The sequence below is a fragment of the Pararge aegeria genome, chromosome 8 (assembly GCF_905163445.1).
Source record: "Pararge aegeria chromosome 8, ilParAegt1.1, whole genome shotgun sequence".
In the NCBI taxonomy this organism is placed as follows: Eukaryota; Metazoa; Arthropoda; class Insecta; order Lepidoptera; family Nymphalidae; genus Pararge; species Pararge aegeria.
This window is the reverse complement of record NC_053187.1, coordinates 6,167,218-6,191,193: the sequence shown is the minus strand read 5'-3', so window position 1 is coordinate 6,191,193 and position 23,976 is coordinate 6,167,218. Positions and strand designations below refer to the sequence as shown.

At 36.6% G+C, this 23,976-nt stretch overlaps 1 protein-coding gene across 1 annotated transcript in view; it reads left to right on the top strand.

Annotated features, from left to right (window-relative positions):
* The window catches only part of LOC120626102 (GATA-binding factor C-like), a 138,086-nt gene that overhangs the window by 45,033 nt on the left and 69,077 nt on the right, over nucleotides 1-23,976 (top strand). Inside the window, exon 3 of the mRNA XM_039893395.1 lies at nucleotides 14,140-14,285. Within this exon, the coding sequence (XP_039749329.1) occupies nucleotides 14,140-14,285 (146 nt within the window). The remainder of the gene's footprint in view (nucleotides 1-14,139; nucleotides 14,286-23,976) is intronic.

Genomic DNA, 23,976 nt, shown 5'->3' with positions numbered 1-23,976 from the left:
TGTAGTCGTAGAAGACTAAACCCTCTTTAGGGTTTTGCAGGAGTCTATAATCAACTTTTCGACACGTAGCTGTCCATACTCACTGACCAATACAAAGTGAACAATTCTCTCTCAAGTAGCTTACCTAGTCTATGAGTCACGCGTTATATTGTTCCGATTAGAAGCCGCGGTTGTTTACAGATAGCGAAAGAACAATAAGACGAATAAGAAAAATTTATTATATTGCCAATGATTAATTTTCATCTTCGTTCAGATTTCGATCAGATCGACTTCAACTTTCAAAATCCATAGTTCCTAATCAGTAAAATCAAATAACCGAACCGCTCTCTAGCTGGTAACTAAATGGTGGGCCATAGTAGCGGTAATTAGAATCACGGTACGATGTCTCATCGTTGGCGATTATTGATTGGATACGGTCCAACGCAGACAGTCGACTTTTTTGTAGATGCCGAAAGGCCCTCAGCAAAGTTTACCGCAAAAGACACCGAACATAACACGGAAGTCTTGGGAGTCGCAGTTTTGTCTCTAACTTGAGTGCAGTTAAGTCGATCGATAAAATGAAGCAGTTTTAATTTTTTGTGCGAATTTGAGCACGCAAAATTGATTGATGTTTCTATCAAGTACTATGACGTTACTGGTTATTAACTAATAATATAAATAGTTTAATTATCTAAATATGGTCTAAGTAGCAACTTTAAAAAACATAGTATTGGCAGACGTCACTTATTGGCAAACAATTGTTTTATTGTTCGTTAAGGTTTTGATTCTGATTCTCAACAATATAAAGAAGAAAAATCTATTTATATGAAGGAGGTAGTCTGAACTACTGAACTAAAGTGAAAAAAAACCGAATAAAAACCTAGACTATCCCTGCATTATATAGGTGAATGTTCTGCTTTGTTTTAACTGTATTTACATAGTCGGATGGCTGATGATTGTATTGTCTGTCGTCTGCGCTGTTTATGGACAATTCGGTATTTCGTTTCGATTGTTATAGAGCCAGATGTGTTCAGATAAGCGTGGTTGCACTGGGGGTTGGTTACACGTTATTCACAATGGTTACTTGTGACGTCACTAATATAATGCTTATATTAATTACTGCTAATCCTGGTGGAGGTTACTAATAATGCTTAATAATCTAAAAAAAGAAAATTATTGAGGAATTGCCTTTGAGAATAATACATCGAATTCTCTAAATTAAATGATTAAATTAAGAAAGTTATTCGGTCGAAATTTAAAATCTTCATCGGAGCTACTCGATTCGATTCAATCCAATTTTTTACGTCTCTGCATTTCTACGTAAGAGTGGTTTTATATTGTTTTGAATGACAGAATGAGCTGATGGGCGTGGGCGATGTTCGTAATTCGTATATTTAAAAAAAGTGGTCAACTTATTGATAAATAAAAATATTGCATTAATATGTTACTATCGTTATATACAACGCTGCATTTTTATTGGTTGATTATGTTTTGAATTGTTAAACTGAGTTAACGCGAAGCGCGATCGTGTTATGCTCTTGTTTTTTCCTGATCCATAGGTACTTTTACAACCTGCATTAGAGCAACGTGCTCACGCTCTATATCCCTATCTACTCTACCTCTCTACATTTAAAGAGCAACCCATCTAGAAGATTGTTATCCATAATCGAACATTTTAACCACTAGTTATCTTTCATCAATTGAATCAAAAACTACGTGATGACAGAATTATTAAAATTACAATACAATCATAACAATATCTCCTAGAATTGAATCGAGTGCAATTAATTATTTAATTTGGAAAGTTATGACCTAGCTTTATAAGACCTTAGTTGTCTGTGTTAATAATAAATTCTAAATGCAGTCACGTTAATTAATTCAGATTTGAATTACCTTATGCACTAACGAAATAAAATTATGCAGTTTCAAATCCGGATGCTTTTTATAATTATTATTGTGTGGAATTTAAATGCATTGCACCTACCTACCTTCACAATGTACAGACATCCAGATATGTTATTATAATAATATAATCTTTTAAATAAATGTGCACATTGTCGTTTCTACAAAACCATAAATCTAAAGTTCTTCGCCGATTGCTATGATATATTGTCATAAAGTTGTATTCACCTCAGTGCATTGGTCTTAAAAGTAACACTCTCTATAATAAATAGTATTTTACATTTAATTAAACCAAAAAAATGCGTGGCCTGGCACAGTTGGTAAATAATAAATATGACCAATCTATTCGGACAAAAGAAAAACAAATTTATTTCTGAGCAAGCAAGAAGATAAATAGTTAATATTAAAACCACACAAATAATAATTAATAACTAATCTAATTGCATAATATTAACGTACTGGGCAAAATAACATCCTATATAGACTGCCAAATAGGTATTTGTTGGCTCAAACAGATTTATGACATGTTAATTTTTTCCCCAACTTAGTACCAACTTGTACTTTATTCTTTTGAATACTCATTTACTATCTCATAATTTGGGTATTGGGTCCTTATGTAGACAGGAGACCATGTTTGAAGTGTAGACACTGACTGACATTGATCTATGCTTTCACAAAATCGTTGTTATTTATGCAGTACCCAACAATTATGTGACCTCGCCAACCTTTGTCTTGATAGAGTCCAAAAGTCATGAGACTGCCCACGGCGGCCATGCCCTCGGTACTGTGATAAGGTAAATATTACTTATAATAATATTATATATATATACTCGTATACCTTCTTACTTTTTAATGCCTTCATTCTTTCAAATTATCAACCTCGTATGTCAATTAAAGTTATACCTACGTACCAATCGAGAAACTTTCATGGAAATTGGCAATAATTTTCCAAAATCCTTAATCGCGCTTTCTTAACAACACTGTTATTGAATCGACAAGCGGCCCTTGATGTTATACAAACATATTTTAGCTACGTGTGCTGATTCTACTCTCTCTGTTAAGTTATAATTTTCATGCAATAAAAAAATCTGAGGTTCGTATATAATGCTAGACAGACACCGTTTTTTTTTTCGTTGAACGTAAAGACTCAAGTGAGTGTCTTTTTTATTCTTATCTATGAGATAGAAAACACTACTTTTGTTTCACATAAATACATGTGAAACTTCTTTACTTACATGACCGGATAAATAGCGAAGTTCCCATTACCTAAAGGCAAAGCTATTGTTTTTATGTAAAACTTAGTTGATTTCTAATTTATTTGCTATTTTCAAGACAGTATTCGAAATGATGCAGTTACGAAAGTCTCAGTTTCATACAAATAACACGAGTTAATGAGATTAAGTGGGTTAACATTTTAATTAATTTACTTTTTAATTTTTAGTTAAGATGAAATTGTTGTATTTCCCACTGATAGACTGATTAGTATTAAATGTAATATAACGAGAGTATTCATCATAACTTCTTAATTAGCAGTCAGAATATTTTTATTATTATAAAAAGTAAAACTTAAATTAGGTGATGATATTCTATAAACCTAAATAATAATTAATATTATAGCAAGGCGTTAGTATAATAGCAAATTCCTATTGCTAGAATGTAAATTTGGAGATACAATTAAAACTTGATTTCGCGTAATATTGTTCTACTGACCTTTGCTACTAATGCTCGCATTGTTACCCTAACAATTGGACGCAAAGTTTTCGCAATCGCCAACACAATATGACGAATATTCATATTACAGAGAATTGCTCAACAGTAATTGTATTACGGCCGCTTTATTTTATACATAAATATGTAATTATAACGCTCATAGTTAAGCTTAACAATAGAAGGGAACAAAAAGCGGCCGTTTATTGTCTCTCATTACGGACTAAAAACATGCTAACGCAAACATTCAATTGGGAACAATTATGGTTATTCAATATTTTGTGAAATTCCAACTCAGATTAACATGTTCCGATCTCACGAATGAATCTAATCTAGTTAATGGATTCTCAGGTATAATTGGAAGCGTAGTGAAAAAGGCGTGTTGATTGCGATAGAAAAAGTGGAACTGTTGTCAATACAGTCTACGATTATAATTGTACTTACCTATGCGCTGATATCGGCGGAAATCATACTTTTTATTGAATATTCTTCTTGTATTGATTTATTTTATCGAAGATTGCATCGACATTGTAGTATACCAATAAAAAAGTGCCTAGTTCTTTATTAAGTCGGAAGAATAATTCGTTTCGGTATTTTCTTTTACGTTTATTGTTTTTTTTCGATTATCTAGGTGCCCACTCTACTCCCGTTGCTTTGCTTACAGATGAATCGTAATTGAAATATCTTGTTAGTAATATTGGAAAACTTTGATCAAAAATGATTTACTTGGTTTAATCAACGATTACCTAACATTGTTTAAGTTTTGATAAGTGATTGCGTTTGTGTGTAAGATCCTAAATTCAGTTAAGAAGTTGACAGCTTTTACCATAAAAGTTAAATTAATAATAAATCAATTAAATATTAAAGATTCTATACATAACAGCTGACTTGAGTTATGTATAGAATCTTTAATATTTAATTGATTTATTTTATCGAAGATTGCATCGACATTTTAGTATACCAATAAAAAAGTGCCTAGTTCTTTATTAAGTCGGAAGAATAATTCGTTTCGGTATTTTCTTTTACGTTTATTGTTTTTTTTCGATTATCTAGGTGCCCACTCTACTCCCGTTGCTTTGCTTACAGATGAATCGTAATTGAAATATCTTGTTAGTAATATTGGAAAACTTTGATCAAAAATGATTTACTTGGTTTAATCAACGATTACCTAACATTGTTTAAGTTTTGATAAGTGATTGCGTTTGTGTGTAAGATCCTAAATTCAGTTAAGAAGTTGACAGCTTTTACCATAAAAGTTAAATTAATAATAAATCAATTAAATATTAAAGATTCTATACATAACAGCTGACTTGAGTTATGTAAAAAGATGTTGGTTTTTTGTAAGTTTGTTTATTTTTTCCGTCTGTATGTCAGTGAATAGGAATTCTAAGTAAATGCGCACATAAGCCGACCTCTAAAACTAGGTTCAAGGAAAACTAAGTAAAGCCTTGCCTTGTTCGATATTCAGCAGGATGTCTATTGCAAGGTCGCCATTGATTTCGAAAGGACGGTATTACTGCTAGCTTTATCAAACAAATAAATAATTATTAATAAGTAATCTATGTAATCTGCGCAAAGCTGTTCTCAGTCATATCAACATTGTGTATTCCGTTTTAAATTATTTTATGGATTCCATTTTGTGAAAAAGAACGCTTCTTGGCGTAGGATTATCAACACAGGCACTGCATAAAAACTTGTGCTAATATTCTTTTTACTATTCATATAGTCTTAAGCCGTAGTAGACTACCTAGTCATTTTAAATTCTATATCGAAAATATTAAAGTCTCATATTTGTAGGTAATGTTTAAAGTTAGTAAACATACCCTTTTTAACGGATCGTTTTTTACCTATCTTTCATAATCATATATTCTATCCTATTTTGTATACTAGTTTATGTGTTTTTATGGTTCTAGTTGCTGAAACAAAAAAAAAGTAGCATATTGATGAGTTAGGAGGATAAATTGGGAGGATAACATTTTGCATGTAAGTGCTCCAAAAAATCTCAAACGAATTTAGTACTTTTTGAAAATAATGATTAAAAGTTATAAGTAACATATCCCGCTGCACCTCTCTACATTTCGAATTATAAAAATTTAATTTGTGTATCAGCTGATAAAGTCAATCATGGTACAATTTTATAGATATAGAAAAATAAATTTAGCAAAGTAAATGTTGAGTAAGACAGACATTAAAACGCTATATTGGCATGGATTTACTAAGTGGAAGCAATATTATGATAAAATTGCCCGGATGTGGCCCATTCCATTGTTGCAGATATGGCCTCCAAGCAATGGAGCATTTTAGAAGAAATTAAATATTCTCATTTAACACTATTGTTATACAAACCTTATTAGTTTCTTTTAATTTAATGTGAACCGTAAAAATAGTTGGAAAATTGGTACGATATTGCAGTATTCATGATTATTAAAAACGTCCAAATTTTAGTAACAAAGTACGCACTACGCAGTGTCAACCATAACATCAGCATGTTTCAATTAAATGGGTTCAGGGATCAATATGGCAACAGAAAAAAAGATAAAGGTCTTAGACAATATTAAAACAATAATTAAGACACTCGTTCACACGCACATAGAAACTCATGTATTGTAAAAGTGATGTTAAGTATTTACAGTTATTTAGGATTGACCATTTTTTCAGGTAACTTTTTTAACGTAACAGAAATATACGCTACTTGTAACTTTTTCAGTTTCCATGTATAAGTGATACTTTTTCTAGATGATGTTCAAGTACCACCTTCCAAATAATTTTGTAAAACTAGTACGTTAATATATTGTACGGTTCTAATATAATTGCAGTTTTAGTGCTAATTAACGCGGTGTGGTGACGGTAGATTAGAATATAGTTGTCACTACTCGTCTCTGTCGTCTTTGGGAATATAACAGAGACCGGTCAGCAGCGTCCTCTGAGCTACTACTATCTACTGGGATCACCAATCCGTCAACACAGCGTGGTGACTACGGGCAAATCATCATGTTGGAAGAGGTTTTTAGCCCAGCAATTGACTTTTATAGGCTATTCACGGTTGATGATGCTAGCTGGGTAGCGGTGCAAGAATTCTATCGCCACGGTCCCGTGGATCTACATGTTCGGACCAACATTTGTTAGGGTTCTTTTTTTTCAAAAAATATCATTGCAGCAATTAGGTAATTGACGTGTATCAAGAAAAAACATTTACAGTAGCTACAGAACTCGCTGGCTCGACTCTAAATCCCATTAGATCGACTTTTGCGCTAAATTGTACGAACTAATATTAAACTTTATCAACGAAGTCTTCTGAACTTTCTAAAACAATGCGCTGCGTTCACTTTAATGCTATTTCATTTAATCTACAATCCTTGTTTCAACTATAATTCGAATCACAAAAACGACTTATCTCCAAAGTGGAATACATTTTAAGGCATCCTTAATAATTGGACATTATGACTCATATTTGTCTGTATCTTTTATCACCAAGTCCGAACTACAATATTTCCATGCAACTCACGTACTGTTGCAACAAAGATGTTTCGCGGAAAGTTGCGCAACCAATTAGTAGAGTCATACGTTTCATAAAGAGATTACGTTACTATCTTAAAACAATGTTTAAAATTATAATCGTTATTATCCAAGTAGTAAGTTCTAAAATTGTGTGATTAAATCGTGAACGATTTTCAGTTGTGTTATACTGTATGTACGCCACGGACGGCCGACTAAGAGGAATGAAGACGCGCCGTCGCGTCTTAGTGTTATTATTTTTTTGAACGCAATGTTTTTATACTAGAACTAGCTAATGCATACAGTTTCGCCTGCACTGCCCGTGATATTAAGTTATATCGTAAGAGAAAGCTACAGGAAAGGTCTAAATGGCAGTCAAAATACAAATTCATGGATATAAAACAAACTTTGTTCGGTAACAGGTACTACTTAATTATTTTTTTTTACTGAAAATGACATATGATTGTGTGTCATTTTCATTTTCACTTTAGGGGTAGAGTTAAAAGAATTTTGCCTCAGTGCTCAAACAATAAATGTAATCTCAAAAATATAAAACTTCTACGTTCAACCATTTGGTTGTCTGTCGTTCAGTCAGGACAACTCCTTTTATACTTATTTGCTGATGTCCGTGACTTTCATTTCATCAGGAATTCCATGCAATTCCTGATTTATAGTGAAACTGTGTAGTTTTACCTGAATAAAAGTAAAGGCATTAAGCATGCTTTATATCTCTGAGCTGAATTTTACTCGTTTGTACGAGTAAAATTCAGCTCATGCCCCTTTTAACTACTTCAAAGTTGATTCCCAAAAAATTTAATCGTAGTGTGCTCTAGTTCTCGAAGGCTAAGAGCCTTAGGAAACTAGAGCACATTAGTGAGGAAGCCTGTGTCTTATTGCGTGAACGAGTGGGAGAATAACAGGCTAAAGATGACGATGATTGGGTACCTACCTAAGGCGGAAATTTAGTTTAAAAATATAGTTAACTGTTTGTTTCCTAAAGAATACAAAGAGGTATTGCCATTATGTAATTGAAAACGTGCATCTAATGAATATATTGTGTTAAATACACATACAAAACAATATATAGTAAGTAACAATAGGTACGGTGGTTCGTCACGGTCCGTCGGTACAGTGGGATACAATTGCAACACTACAAAAATTTGCATATGACTTCGGCGGAACTTCAGTGATTAATTAATTATAAAAGTGTACTTGCGGACTACTAAATGAGTTTTGTATTTATGTACCTATAATTACGTTTTTAAATAAATGTATAGTGGCATTCATGTTTTGTAATGGCTGTCACGGAAAATTCCACGAGGGATTTCTTCACCACTCTAGCTGATTTTTAACAAGTTTATTCGTTACTTTAATTAAGAAGGTACCTACGGCAGATCCAAATACAGTTGTCACCACCCTATCTCTTCCCGTGGGTGTCGTATGAAAGAACTAAAGTTATTTGCGTCCTCTGTCTACTTCAATCACCAACCAGTTAAGACATACTGGTTGATGGTCGAAGTAGATGGTATTAGTAGCACACGAAGTAGTAGAAGTACAAGTAGAATACTGGGCAGACTGCTCAGCATTTCAAATAGTAGTTTTTCTGCTTTTCATATTCTTCCTCTTTATCGTTTGTATACCAGTATTATCATTTTAGATATGACAAAACTAGTATATATTATCTATGGAATTGACTTCTAGTGACTGACTGACTTCTAGTGACTGCACCATCGGAATCTACCAAGAAGAGGCTGGCAAGAAACTCAGCAGTTGCTCTTTTCCAACATCAAAGTTGTCATATATATATATATATCGATGGACGTCCACTTAATACCGATGGACGTTCACTGACATGGCCATTTTGTAAGGGTTTCTAAATGACACAGTCTATAGCATAGCAACTTCTTGAAAAAAAACAGTAGCCTGTGTAACTCAATCTCATACGTTCTTCTTTAGAAAAATAACGCCATCTTTTGTACAGTTGTTGAGTGGAAGTAGTACGAAACTAAATTATATTTTCACATCACGAAGTATGGATTCCTAATAGAACATCTCGCAGAGACCACATCATATCACATACAGACGTGGATAATCACTGCTGGCGGCAATTGCATTGGCGTCAAACGCAATTATCCGGCTGTATGATAATAATGCAAATACGAGAACGCGCCAGACCTGTGCAAGCGCCGTGAAAAATGGCTTAATTCCTTTTTCATGTCGCCCTGTTAATTTGCTGACACAAAAACTACTGCTGAAGGTTTACTGGTGAAGTAATACAGTGTATAGGTACAATTGTATGCTAGAAAGAAGTATTTCGGCTACGTTACTACCGTAGTTTATCTATGCTCAGCTGGTTAAAGATCAGCGTCATCATCTTCATGTTAACCGTTGTACGTCGACTGCAATTCTGTGATTCGTTTAAAGTCTGTATAATTTAATTACCGCGAACAAATTTAGATATCAGAGGTCTAGGCATGGGAAGACTAGAAAAATCTTTAGTCCTGTTGCATAAATATTAAACTAGAATTACGACCTTTTTTAAAATTCAGAATCTTTTATAAGCGATAATACATGCACATAGTTTGTATGAGAGTAACGACGCCCAATGAAACAATACAAGATTATTGGCTTCCATAAAATTATGTATTTGCATACAGACATACAATTAGGCGGTAATAACAGCCTCTGTGGCGCAACAAAGAATAAGTTTTGAGCAATAATTTAATGGTTTGTATGCAAAATAGCCTCACCGTTACGTGTTGATGGGCCGGTGCGCCGAGAGAGCTCGTCACGGTACACGGGAGCGAATTAGTCCTTCATTTAAATTACATTACCCCGCTCCGCTCCGCATAAGCGCTATACGTGACCATGTTCCCGTTTTTACAGCGCAGTTTCATTGAGGAGTAACGGCCCGTCTTCAGTTATTATGAACGCATCGGTAGCTGAGCTTAATCCCCGATTCGCGGCGTCAGCTGTCCCGCAGTGCATATATTTTCCCAGCGCGCGCGAGGCGTGTGAAAACCGCGCGCTCTCCTCGAACGCCGAGTACGCTCGCTTGGAGACTCTCGAAAAATAAAAACCGCCCACTCGGCTACGTAAATATGGCAGATGAAAATCTTTTATCGCGGTCACGTAGCACCGCCGCGTCACGACCGCACGTCACTCCGGGCAATAAAGAGCGCGCCGCATTCTAATTTTGAACAAACACTGGAATTTTTCGCTCAAACTTCTGCAGTCGTTCAGGATAGGTTTATCTCTAGCTGGACAGGCACCGTTACGTGCGCACTAAATGGTATCTTTATTTCACGTCTGAATCACGTCCAGAGAGCGGCGAACGTTAGATCATTCGATAGTCAAAACCAGAAGAGAAATGAAGTAATAATTCTCACAGTATGAGTTAACGCACGGCAAAAGTTACGACTTAACAGGGTTCGAATTGTTTTTTGTAAGCAATTAATCAGAATCGTGATATCTTTAATAATATGTGTGATTTCGACCTCTCGGATGGTCAGTAGGCTGTAATTCTTGACCCGCCGCCCGGGGCCGCACTGACTTTCACAAATATCAATAGAGATGTTACTATTGAATTTGATCGGTCGCCACGCGAGAGACATAATAAAACTCTACGTTACTTGTAATATCCTGTTATTTTTTAGTAATAATCGTTATTGGTGTTTATTTATTAGAAACTTCGGACCAAATTACAGGCTTTATCGACGTACAAAAAATAAAGGGTTAGCCCAAAAAGTGAGTTGTCGGTTCGATCGCAATAAGTTTTCGATAAGGTCCGGGCGATTTAATTGCCGGTTGTGATCTGGTTTTACATAAAAAAAGATAAATGGCTATTCTGCCTTAAGCTGGGGAACATTCTGTGTGGAGTTTTTTCCTATCGGATACTCGGGCACTTTCACCTTTCTTGTTAGTTCCCTGCGCGGGAATCATTATTTATTCTGTGCGCCGCTGCGTCTACCTGGGGACTTGGATAATCAGATCTAGATACATATTATTATGATACAGATACCTACCGATACACTTTACTGATATCATCTCTAGGGCAATAAACTTGTTCGGTTTGAGGTTATTTTTACACACTTCCGAATGAGTACACTGAATTTTATAACAGATCAATGAATGGACAACGAGTTTTATATTTTTTATATTAACAACTACGAGATTCTTATTACACTTAATTTTTAATATAAATAAAGGTTGCGCTAACTTTGTGAGACTGGGGAATAGGATGCATGACTAAATGGATTTTTAAATCGATTTCGATAAATAATCGTTTCGGTAATCGAGTTTGGAGAAAGATTAGGGGCGGTTCACGCTCCTCATATATGAACATCCTCCGAGAAATCGAGTCAAGTGAAATTTGATTTTGCTTCCAAGACTATAAAATAAACTACATATCCTATCCAGATGGATATGATATGGATTTTGAGTGAGAATAAAAGTTATGTCAATTATTTCTCTACCACAATGGGTATGTAACCGAAAAAAAAAATACTTGTGCCTCTAACATATTAAATATAAAAAGGCTTTCTTAGCTATTCGGACACAAACTAAAATAAATATATTTGTGCAAGTATTTCGGACTTTAAACCGAAATTCCGCGTCCGTGACTGAAAATATCTATATTTAAACTGTAAAGTATGTCAAGTGGTGTGCGATATAAATAGATTTCGGAACCTCTGTACTAATAAACAAAAGAACTACGCGAATTAGCTAAGGTGATCTCATTATTTTTTTAAGGTTAAAAACAGTCTTTAGTGCATCATGACCGAAAGTGCGGCGAGAAACAATGAAGTGCTTAACTAATACAACTAAACCTACGATCCCAGAGGGCTGCTCATCTTGGGGCAAAATTTTGAATACTTATACTGCATGTTTATAATAAAGCATGCAACTCTCGTAAATGGTATAAACAACAGCTTTCATACGTAATCATTCATGATTGATTTTATTGCTTCTGTAGCCATTATTTACAATACAAAAAGTCGTCCTAAACAGCGTTTTTTATAGTTATGCGGATGTATTTTACGGTTGAAATGCTTGCGTTGGAAATTTTTATAAACTTGTGTTCTTATAATACAATTACACATAGTGAAAATTAGCATGTAGGTATTACTTATGGCTCCTCTACGCTCTGTTTAGTGCATCGCTCTCGAATATTTTTGCAACACGTATTTTTTTATAAAGAAACTCGCTTTTGTTCGTAACTATGAATGGGTTTAATGCATATTTTTATTAGTATTACGTACATTATTTATATCAGGCTTTATTTTTATAAGATCTTGACCTATTGTCTCTTTTACATCTTCACGTGAGTCATTTTATACATTATAAGAAATTCACACAGGAAATTTCTACGGAAACATATTTTTTCAACATCATTATGTAATATGGATGAACTATGGATATTTAGTAAAAGCCATGGGATGTGGTCGCTCCGCAGAAGGATTTTTATTCGGCATTTCCCAGATTTTATAGCCTAAGGGCAGGATGTTTTAAATGAGGTCTATATTTGATGCTTTTGGGTTTATGGCTTATCTTTTTGCCTTTATAGCAATGAAGGAAAGAAGAACAAAAAAGATAACAGATTTCAAGCAGGCCATTGGTCGCAGTCGATACGATAAATGCGTGCCGCACTGGCGCTTCAGATGACGCGACAATATTAGCGACGCGACAGTCGCGCGCGTTTGTCATAGTTGTTACCAACGGAAGCTCAAGTTTTACTCAATGATGTGACATAAGCAGAAAACTATTGAATAACAAATAAATTCGGAACGACTTCGTTAACGCAAAAAAGTTTCATAATTACATTCAGTTAATAGTAGATTATGATTAACTATTCGTTAGTATTGTCTATGCTAAGAAGTTTTTTTTTTATGAAATAATTGTATGGTATGCCGCTTTATTAACGAGCAACGTTACTTTCTCTCCATTTTCCTTGCGTGTAAAAAAATCTTGATATTTTCTACGAGCGAAACTTGCCCGCTTTCCCTTATTAGGCTATGTTTAGATAATGGAGCGACCTCGCACGTTACACATATTGCAGAACATCGCGAATATATAAATTTTAAGTAGTAGTACAACCTAAAAGATAACTTCCATGAATAATTAATTACCAAAAAAAACTACCATGCGGAGGTTTGATGTGCTTTAATTCATATATGTTAAATATTTTAACTTTATTTGTTGGAGTTTAACAGATATTGGTTTACTTCAAATTCACACATGATCACCAGAAATCTGATGATAAACGCGCGATGGCTTGCAATTTGTATACCTCGCGATGTTGCGCGACCATCTAAACATAGCCTTACTGGAATATTATTAAAATTTTCCTCTGTAATTGCATTTAGCGGATATTTTGTAGAGATAATAGAGTTCTGCATGCTTAACTAGTAGACAATTAGTAAATATTCGATTGGTATTGTTTCTGAATGTGATCTTTTGTCGTCTTCCCCAGCCTGCCAGGAGACCGGTAAACCACTAAATATTACTATATATTTATTAATACGCACTTTTTGTTTGTTTTCTGTGTGATTTCAAATATTATGACGTATTCTACCCTGCTTTTGAGACTACTAAATCACTAATCGTTTCGCTTATTTAAACTTAGTGATATCAATAACGAATATGTTATCAATGTAATTATATTTTTAAGTTTTTCAATATTCTATTAAATATATCACTTTATTGTTCTATTATTTGTCTATATATATATATACTCTGCTTCTGAAATAATTATAATGTATTTAAAACTGATTTAGGCTAGGAGCCGCGTTTTCACTTTTATCTAGTGTTTTGAACTGTCAAATTGACGTTTACCTTTTACACCAAAGAAAAAATCTAGACAAAATGATACTTTTAATTATCTGTCAAAGCGCAAGATAAAGTTGAAAGCGCAAAAACGCACACAATTAATTTACGAGTATGATAATACACTGCTTTGGTTCAACTGTATTTATAGACTTATGTGTTCCTTATTAGCTATATAGTACCAATAGGTTTTATTAATCATGATTTTTAACCTTATTTAACCGTATACAGAGGGACGAGAATGCGTTAACTGCGGGGCGACGAGTACGCCATTATGGCGACGCGACGGCACCGGTCACTACCTCTGCAACGCCTGTGGACTCTACTACAAGATGAACGGACAAAACAGACCACTTATCAAGCCCAAGCGGAGACTGGTGAGTGTAAGAATCAGACCAATTTTGTGACTTTTTTATGCTTTGAGATGATCGCACACTGCCGAAAAAACCGCAAGAGGCAACGCATTTTTCACAACTATAAATGCGGTTGATACTGTTGACTCAAGCTGCCGATGTCATTCGTATTTCTAGTACTGAAACAATAGTTGCGTTGAGTGCCCCTTTAGCGACTCTTGCGATAGTCTGCGACCAACTTTGACATTAGAACTAGTCATTTTCTTGTCCTAGGTACATGTTCATCATCATCACCAGCCTATTCATGTTCCACTATTGGGCATAGGCTTTGTTTTTCAAAGTATAGACATATCTAGAGCTTAGATTCACCACTCCAAATTGGCCTACTTTAATAATATTGAAAGAACACGTCGAATTCGCGTGTTCTCGGAGGCACTCTCTTGGAAACGACAAATTTGGTTCAGAAAAGTTTTTGACTAAAATTCATACCTTACAATTTTTGGCCCCATCTATTTTTTTTTTTTAAGTTTAGTAGTCTAGCGCTTGACCACGTGAGGTGCGAACCTGATGGAAAGTGTAGATGAGGCCTAAGATGGGACGCGCTTGCGTAGAAGATGCCTATTGACTCATGTTTGCCAATGGCATAGATGCCATAAAACATATCATGTGAAATAGCAGACTTGGGCCCCTCGTAATTTAACCCAAAACCTTCAGTCGTACATACTAATTAACGAGATAAATACAACTTGAACATCTGAAATAAAGGTCATGAAATTTACAAATTAACTCTCAGATCTAAATTATTAAGTTTTAAACGAGGATAAGTATTTTTTTATTTTATTAAAGGTAATAACGAAATTCATACGTAAACTGAACATCTTTCGTAAAAATATCAGTCATTGTTGAGCAAACAACGTTAAAGATAACATCAAATTGTGGATTTTCCACCCGAGCTCCTTTATGGACGAAAGAGTAAACTTATTTTTAATAAGCGGATTTATCTCGCATTGTCAGTCGTATTACAACCTTAAGCCGGGCCGAGACCAAACCCAGAATGGGTGTTGTTTACAGTTAGGGGCAGCAATAAAAAGGCGGGGCATGCATGTGAGCACGACAGCACATTAAGCGTTCCCACAAATTGGGCTCTTAAGAAACCTGAGTATTTCGACGAAAGACCTCTCCGGCCACAAAACTAGCCTCTCTATGACCGCCATAAATCTTCCAGTTAACGTTTAATCTAAGCTGGGGCACGCATAAAACTGAAACAATGCGACATCGCCGTAGAGACGTCACGTCGGCGCTCTGGAGTCGCCGACTAACGAGTGGCCCGTGCCCACAATTGTACAATTTACCTTAATACCCTTCTCGCCGACATAAACTAGAGGCACAGCTCGAAATATTCGCCTTTTGTTCGCTAAATTACGTAATGTCCAAACATTATGGTATAATCGCATCGTAACGTACTAAGAGCTTCCCGTTTATGCGTTCAACTTCCACATATAGGCTGCGTCATGTAAAAAGAGCTTTTATGGTTTAAGTAGGTGATTTATTATTTTATAACTACGACAGTGTACCTTATTGGTCTAGTGGTTAAGTTGGGTGGTGGTACTAACCGAGCGCAATGGCTTAATGAGCTATCCGAGAAACTGGAATGGAAAACGCAAATTCCATACTCCGGGCTTTTACAAAGATTAATTTTACAGAAAAACTCAATACAAATTCTTCGCTCGACCGAGGAATGGGCCTCAGTACCTTGATATCCGTTGTTGAACGAACGTTACGTTATAATAAGTCTATCAAAATCTAGTATTGCCACATTTGCATGCAATTGTAGACATTGTCCACTGCGCAGTTGAAAAATAGCTCTTTTTACATGAATCGACGTATATCTATAGGTGCGGGTTCACTTTTGTTACAATTTTTAACATAATTTCACTACGTAAACATTTCCAAGTAGTTCGCGCGTTCTGTTATGGTTTTTAAACCCGGATGTAATAATACCTACGCTGTTTAAATATTTAAAGTCAGTGTACTGTACAGTGATACCGTTAATGCGGCTTGCCGGGGATTGAATTCTCACTTTTAATTTCATTGTGGGAAATTACAAGACAATGCTTGCGGCGCGGCGGACAGCGGCGAGAAACTTGGACTTAATCCCAACACTTTAGATTAAGGAGTTAGTTAACTTTGAAGCTTGATACGAGGAGGATAGCTTAACCTATCCTACCTATTAAAGAAATAAATGCTACTAGATATTAACGTATCTAAGCAAAAATGCAAACTGTACAAATATTATTTGATAAATCCATACTTACCAGTAAATAAATAATCTCATCATCATCATCATCATCATCATCATCATCGACCCCATTACTGGCCCACTACAGGGCACCGGTCTCCTCTCAGAATGAGAAGGGTTTAGGCTGTAGTATGTACCAGTGCGGATTGGTAGACTTCACACGTCCTTGAGATCGTTATAGAGAACTCTTGGGCATGTAGGTTTCCTCACGTTTAGAGCAAGTGATATTTTAATTGCTTAAATTAAAAAAAGCGCATAACTGCGTGCCGGGCCGGGGCTCGAACGCGGTATCCACGAAGGGAAATCCCGAAGCCTTACCCACTAGGCTATCACCGCTTCACAATTAAACTACTAATCTTATTTTATTATCTTTTCATCATCCACAGCCTATTTACTTCCCACCGCTGGGAACAGGTTACGTTTTTTATATAAGAGACGGATTTAAATATAAGTAAATAAATAAATAAATATACTACGACAATACACACACCGCCATCTAGCCCCAAAGTAAGCGTAGCTTATGTTATGGGTACTAAGACGACTGATGAATATTTTTATGAATAATATACATAAATACTTAGAATATACATAATAGAATAATATACAATAAATATGGATCCACCACTCTGTTTTAATGCGTATTGGCGGGCTTTGACCATTTATAATTATCGCATACTTCCACTTATATTAACAGAGGAAGTCGGCTTATAGTGCTCTCCCAGGTACTTCGTTTTTTCTAATTTCCATTATGAAAACTTCTATCAACCATAATTTTATGATAACGTTCGGTTGGTAGTTAACCTACCACTGGTTTATTACGATGTAATGCCAATTAATGTTCATAATTTCTTCCCGTTATCTAACATGAGTACACATATTATTATACTAATACAATTCGACAGCCTACAAGTTTTAACACGAATCTCTCTAATTGTGATTCTATTTTGTGTAATTAAACAGTGCCTTATATGTTAATTAATTAATTAAGCTATGTACAAAAAGCAAGTGAAATAGCGGGCAATGGACGTTACAAAACTAAGACCTTGTGGAAATGAAGCAGTGGTAATTGGCCGGTGTCGGTTAGAACACATCAAAGAATTAAGGAGTTAAAACAATAATCATTATAAAATAGACTAATTACTAAAGTGCACTTGACACGAATGAGAATTGAAGTGGGAACCTTTGGACAATACAAATTAGCCTAGACGTTAACGCGACAGTGAAATAGTTGGTAAGTTTTGAATAATAAACAATGAAAATACATAATTGCCAATTAAGGCTGTGTAAGATCATTCAATTTGTTAGTAATTTTAAATAATCTATGAAACGTTATTAGCAAGTAAGTAATAGTTTACTTACATGTGAATAATCTTAATCTTAAGGGGGGTGGGCTCTAAAGATTATTCACATGTAAGTAATAGTTTACTTACATGTGAATAATCTTTAGAGCCCACCATTGAAGTAACGTGATGGCTCTAAAGAAAGACAACCCAACGTAGTCTTTAACATCAAAAACTATATAGAAGACTTTGTTATGACTGACTGACGTGGAAATTTAAAACTTTAAGATAATATACTTCGAGCATTCTAGAGGTAGAGGTGTACCTACTGAAGAATTGTAAGGGCCGTCATTTATTTATAAGCTACGCAGTTGAGTATCCTATAGTTTTGAATAGTAGCCAATTTCCCATGGCGCAGAAAGTACGTTCAGAAGTCGTTCTTAGTTACTAAACTAAGAACGACTTCTGAACGTACTTTCTGCGCCATGGGGATGGACACCGTCCTTACCTAAATCCGGGCATGCAAGTTAAGCCATGTAAAATTTACCTGCTTATATTTTAAATAAAGTCATTTCCGATTGCTGATATAAATAAGGGGAATTTAGTATGAATACCAATTGGTCATAATAAACATTAATTATTTAATAATTGAATAAGTAAACTCGTCGACGCGTTTGAAGTAAATAAAAGGAGCTATAAGTGGATATTATATATTTTGTATAAATCTTTGTTGTTCATAATAAAATAAAATATGAATGCAAATATGGCAATAATGCGGTGCTCAGTGGCAAGCACTGTAATATAAAACGCGTTGCCACTCCGCTGTTTGTTGTGAGATGGGTGTGATAAACTTTTATTGTTCAGGTTTTTGAGCGTATGTGCGTTTATATGTTAAAATTGTTTAAAAACTATCATGATATAAGCATTACAGGTTTATTAAAACAAGGGTTTAAAATTAATTCTGTTATTTTGAGTTTATTTCAAGATTATGTAGACATTTAGGAGAGAACCATAACGAGCTTACACCAATCACGTTTATGCAATACAGGTTGGCGTACTTTAACTTTATGTAAATGACGCTTAATTTGTAATACCTACTCCTGCAAAAAGCAGGGGAATCTGTATGGTGTAATTTATAATCTCTTCAATCTTTATACCCCACACCAAACCGAGTGTGGATGTGTGTGTGTGGATTCGAAATGTTAGTAGCTGTGAACCTTACGGGTTTCAACAGCGTCACCGGTGGGTCGGGGCGAGCGCGTAGCGTCGCCTGATGAAGGGTTTTGAGCCCTAGGGCTCGAGGAAAATCGGGGTGACGTCTACCTAGGGGCGTCTCCTGCGAGACTCGGACCTCGGCTTAGGCGGACGTCGGAATTTGGTGGACTGATCGGACGGTGATTAGTCCGTACGTCCCCGTGGCCGTGGGTTGAGTCCACGTCCGGGTGACGTAAGAAATCGGGGACCTCGTCTTCGCCGGCGAAGACGCTGTGTCGTGGTAACTATGTCGTCGGTGTGTAGCCCTAAAGCCCTAGCATAGGGAGCGTTGTCCGTCGTTATGTCGTCGTCGGGGTCGTCAAGGACGTGTCTCGGTCGTCTCCTATTAGGATCGACGTTTGGATTGGGCGTGTATGAACACGCCTTCACCACTAACGGGTTGGGATGAGACTCGGTTCTCTTAAAGTAACTTTTAGAGAGCCGTTTAAAATAACTAGCTATCGTAGGGAGGTCTAGGTCCCTATGAAGGTCAGAGTTGCGCACGAACCACGGGCAGTTGGTGGCCATGCGCATGAATTTGTTTTGCAGCTTTTGCAAGCTGCTAAACGATCTGTGCGGGAGATGTGCAAACACGGGACTCGCGTAGGTCATTATAGGGCGAATACAGATTTTATACAAGGTGACCTTGTGTCTGAGGGACATTTTACTTTTGCCGCTAATCATGGGGTAGAGACGACTTAGCACAAACGCGGCCTTTTTACGGACCCTGCGAATGTGCGCTGCGAAGCTCATACGCTTATCGAAGGTGACTCCTAGGTACTTGACTTTATCTTGCCAAGGGACGGGGCGCCCGTAGAGGGTTAACTGTTTGCGATTCCATCGGGGATACCTTCTGAAACCAGAGAAGAGCACCGCTGCGCTCTTCTCCGGGTTCACCTCGATCCTCCAACGCTGGAACCAATCGCCTAGGCGGTCGACCGCGTTCTGGAGGCGAGCCCTAATGGTGTTGGGATTAATGTCGGTGGCGTAGACGGCGGTGTCATCCGCGAATTGAGCGATGTGGACTTTATGAAAGTCCTGTGGGATGTCGCTAGTGAAGAGCGCATAGAGCAAAGGGGAGAGCGAGGAGCCCTGAGGGACTCCCGCTCTTATCGGCCTGGCAGTGGATAGCGTACCGTCTATACGGTAACGGAAAGTGCGGTTCGTGAGATAGTTCCTCAACAGGTGCACTAACCTGTTGGGAACTCCTAAATGGTGGAGCTTGTAAAGCAAGCCTTCGTGCCATACTCTGTCGAACGCTTTAGCCACGTCGAAGAATATAGCGCCGGTCGGAATGTAGCTCGTTAGGCTATGGAACCCGTGTAGGACGTGTTCCGTGAATCGGTGCGCCTGATGGACGCAAGAGTGTTTGGCTCTGAAGCCGAATTGCTGGTCGTTGAGGAGCTTTCGCTCCTCTACGACTGCCTTTAATCTATTCAGAATTACCCGCTCAAACACCTTTGCCAGTGAGTTGAGTAGGCTTATGGGGCGATAGCTAGTGGGAAGATTGCGGGGTTTGCCCGGCTTCGGGATACCTATTACGTTTGCTTCTTTCCACGAGTCGGGAAAGTAGCAGTGTGCCAGGAATGTGTTGAAAATAACAACCAGTAGGTTTATTATTTCACCGGGGAGTAATTTGAGCGTTTTGTTGTTGATGGAATCGGGACCGGGGGCTTTTTTACTGTGAAAGCCCTTGATAATCGTATGAACCTCCTCGCAGGTCGTGGGTGGAAGAGGGTCACCATCGGGGGGCAGGGAGAAGAGTGTTTCGAGTTCGCTTTCGACTTTCAACACTTGGGTCCTATCTATTGATATTGTGCTAGGGGAGCATTGTGCTTCTAAACTATCGGCCAAGCACTCGGCCTTATCGATATCGTCAAAGGCGGGCGGTTGGTCGGGTCTAAGTAACGGTGGGGTTGCTGCGACTCTATTACTTCGTGAGAGAGAACGGGCCAGCTTGTAGTACTCTACATGCGATGGCCTGAGCTCTCCCAAAAAGCGGTCCCATTTATCGTCGCGTAGTAACTTGAGGTTATCCAAAAGTTCCCTTTGGGCCTTCCAGAGAAGTCTCCGGTTACGTCTGTTTGGACATTTGTCATGGGCTCTTTGAAGGCGGTTCTTATTAGTGATCAACTGTCTAGCTTCGTCCGGGAGAGGCCTACGGACGGGTCCGATCGGCATTACCCGGGAGGAGATGCTGACAGAGTGACCGATGTGGTTAACCAGGTGCTGTGAGGCAACACGGGCGTCTTCTAATGAATCTATACACCAAACCGATCTTCGGCAATGTACTCTCTACGCATGTTTCGCTCCGACACCGGTGCATCCTCAGGAGATGTTGACTTTACAATGAATAGAGACGAGACGAGAGAGGCGAGACCAATATAGTAACAGGTTTTGAACGGATAATGGGTAGCGAGATTAATTTTGGTGTTCATAAAGGATTCGGAGTGTCTTTACATAATCAAGTGAAGATTCAATCAAAAAAATAAGCAGGATCATAGTTGTACCAGAGTTACGACATAGATCTGAAAATGGACGCTGGGCTTCCAAGGAGGTGTATCCCCTCACCGGAAAACCCATCGTTTGTAGACTCCCTTTCAAAATAAGACTTATGTCCTGTGAGAGTCTAAATGTTGAGTTGATATTGCAGACTATGATGATCACCTTTTTTCTGAAAAATCTATTAAGTAGGATGCATTAAGCAGATATCATCAGAATTTCCATAGTTTATGTTTAGGTTAAAACTAACCTAAACATAAACTATGGAAATTCTGATGTTATATATAATATCTGTCTTAACCTAAACATAAACTATGGTTATTTTTACCTGCTATGGGCGCTGCAAAAGTTGGTATTATTGTATAACTTCAACAAAATAAGTTTTGTTAAAAATCGACATGTCAATAAAGCCAATTATGATAAATTTATGGCATAGCTTTAGTCGACCGGTTTTCACTTTTTTACTTACTTTTAACGCGCTTTTAACACAGTCTTTATAGATTTTATAATCGAGTAATCTTTATAAGCCGCTTAAAGCCGTCATAAATTCACTTTGTTATCTTTGCCGTTAAAATTACCATGTTTGCAGTTAATACATTACAAATTGTCAATAAATCATCTAACACTCTTGAGAAAAAAAACGTATGATTAGTTATTTATACCTACTATTTAAATATTTAATACACTGATCAAGATAAAAATTTAATAGTTTGATAATATGATGAATTGTATTTCACTATATTCTTTTATGCCATACCAGATGTTTATAATATCAAGATCTTTTTGTTTGTACTGTAGGTATATACTGTAGCGATTGCTGTTTTCTTTGGTTACTTTAATTTAGGCAATTAAATTGCAAAAAGATGTGGCGGAAAAATGCGGCTGATAGCATTTTAGGTTGCATTTTAGTTTGCATCATTCTAGAATAGAACGCGGTTATTTCACGCTCTTAACAATAACTCTTAAATTCACCTTCGAACTATCACTCACCATAATAATAAAGTTATTGAGGTTAGGTTACCTCTTCCCAGCCTCCCCAGTATTCCAGCACGGTGCTTACACGAGCAATAAATCGCATTATATTCGTACAATAAAGGAAACAAAAGAGTTTATACTGCGCGTAACGTCGAGCACCTGTGTTGCAGATAAAATAAAGCTTGATCTACAAGACTTTTATTCATATTATTATTCTTTCGACCTAAAATATGAAATATTTTATCATTAAGTAATGATCTACGTACTAGAACAATCATGAGGACATGTATTCCCTATTTCTCTCTCTCTCTGGTCGTTCCGTCATCACTGAAGATTGTTGTCCTGGTGAAACTTATTAGTAAACTGTCTCCATCAGCTTCTGTTGGGGGCCATTTTGGCGATTTGATAGAAGTCTGCCCATCTTGTTGGGTTCGGGCCCGGCCTCTAGGTCTTTTGCCTTCGGTGTTGCCCGTACCTATATTTTTTTCCTCAAGGTCTTTGAGAGTACAGCAAGTAATTTTGTGATTGATATTTTTTGGTAACTGCGAAAAGAATGACAAACTCATTGATTTTCTTCTTCTGATTTGTAGCCTAGTAAACCATTAAAAGCGGTGATAGCCCAGTAAGTAAGACTTCGACTTCACTTTCGGGGGGGCCGAGTTCGTATCCCAGCAAGCACCTCTAACTTTTCTAAGTTATGTTTAAGCAATTAAAATATAACTTGCTTCAACGGTGAAGGGAAACATCGTGAGGAAACCTGCGAGATACTATTTTATTCAATTTCGATCAAAAGCTTTATTAAAAATTCAATTAAAAATTTACCTTTTGGCTAGTGTTTTTCATATTTCGTTACGTGCATAAACTATATTATATGGAAATGGATGTAAAAAAGACAGTAATATTTTTATGTCGTATGGCCTTCGATTTGAGTGAAACTATTTATGAATATTTTTTATTGTAAGCTGTTGATTACGATTAAATATATGAAAAAAAAAATGTTGGTGTCAGTTAGAAACCGAATATATAAATACATAATGTCAAATAATCCTCAGCAGAGCGATTCCAAGCCTTCAATCTTTTATTAAAATACAAATAAAAAGCTAACTGAATCGAACATTCAACATTGGCTGTTTCTTTTATAAATCCGCTTAGATCCCCACGTAATCTTATCTGCCCAGGTGGCTTGCAAATGCCTCAACTACCGACCACTACGCACGGTATTATCACACATCTAAATCACTAGCATCCTTTGCCTGAATATACGCGGGTCATAGAACTTGCCTATTTGGCATTCACCGCCCTAACAACTGCCAAATATATATTACAATAAGAATTCTATGGCCTTACGCATGGGACTGTAATAAGGATTTTTTGTTTCAAAACTTTATATCGTTAGTTAAAGCAA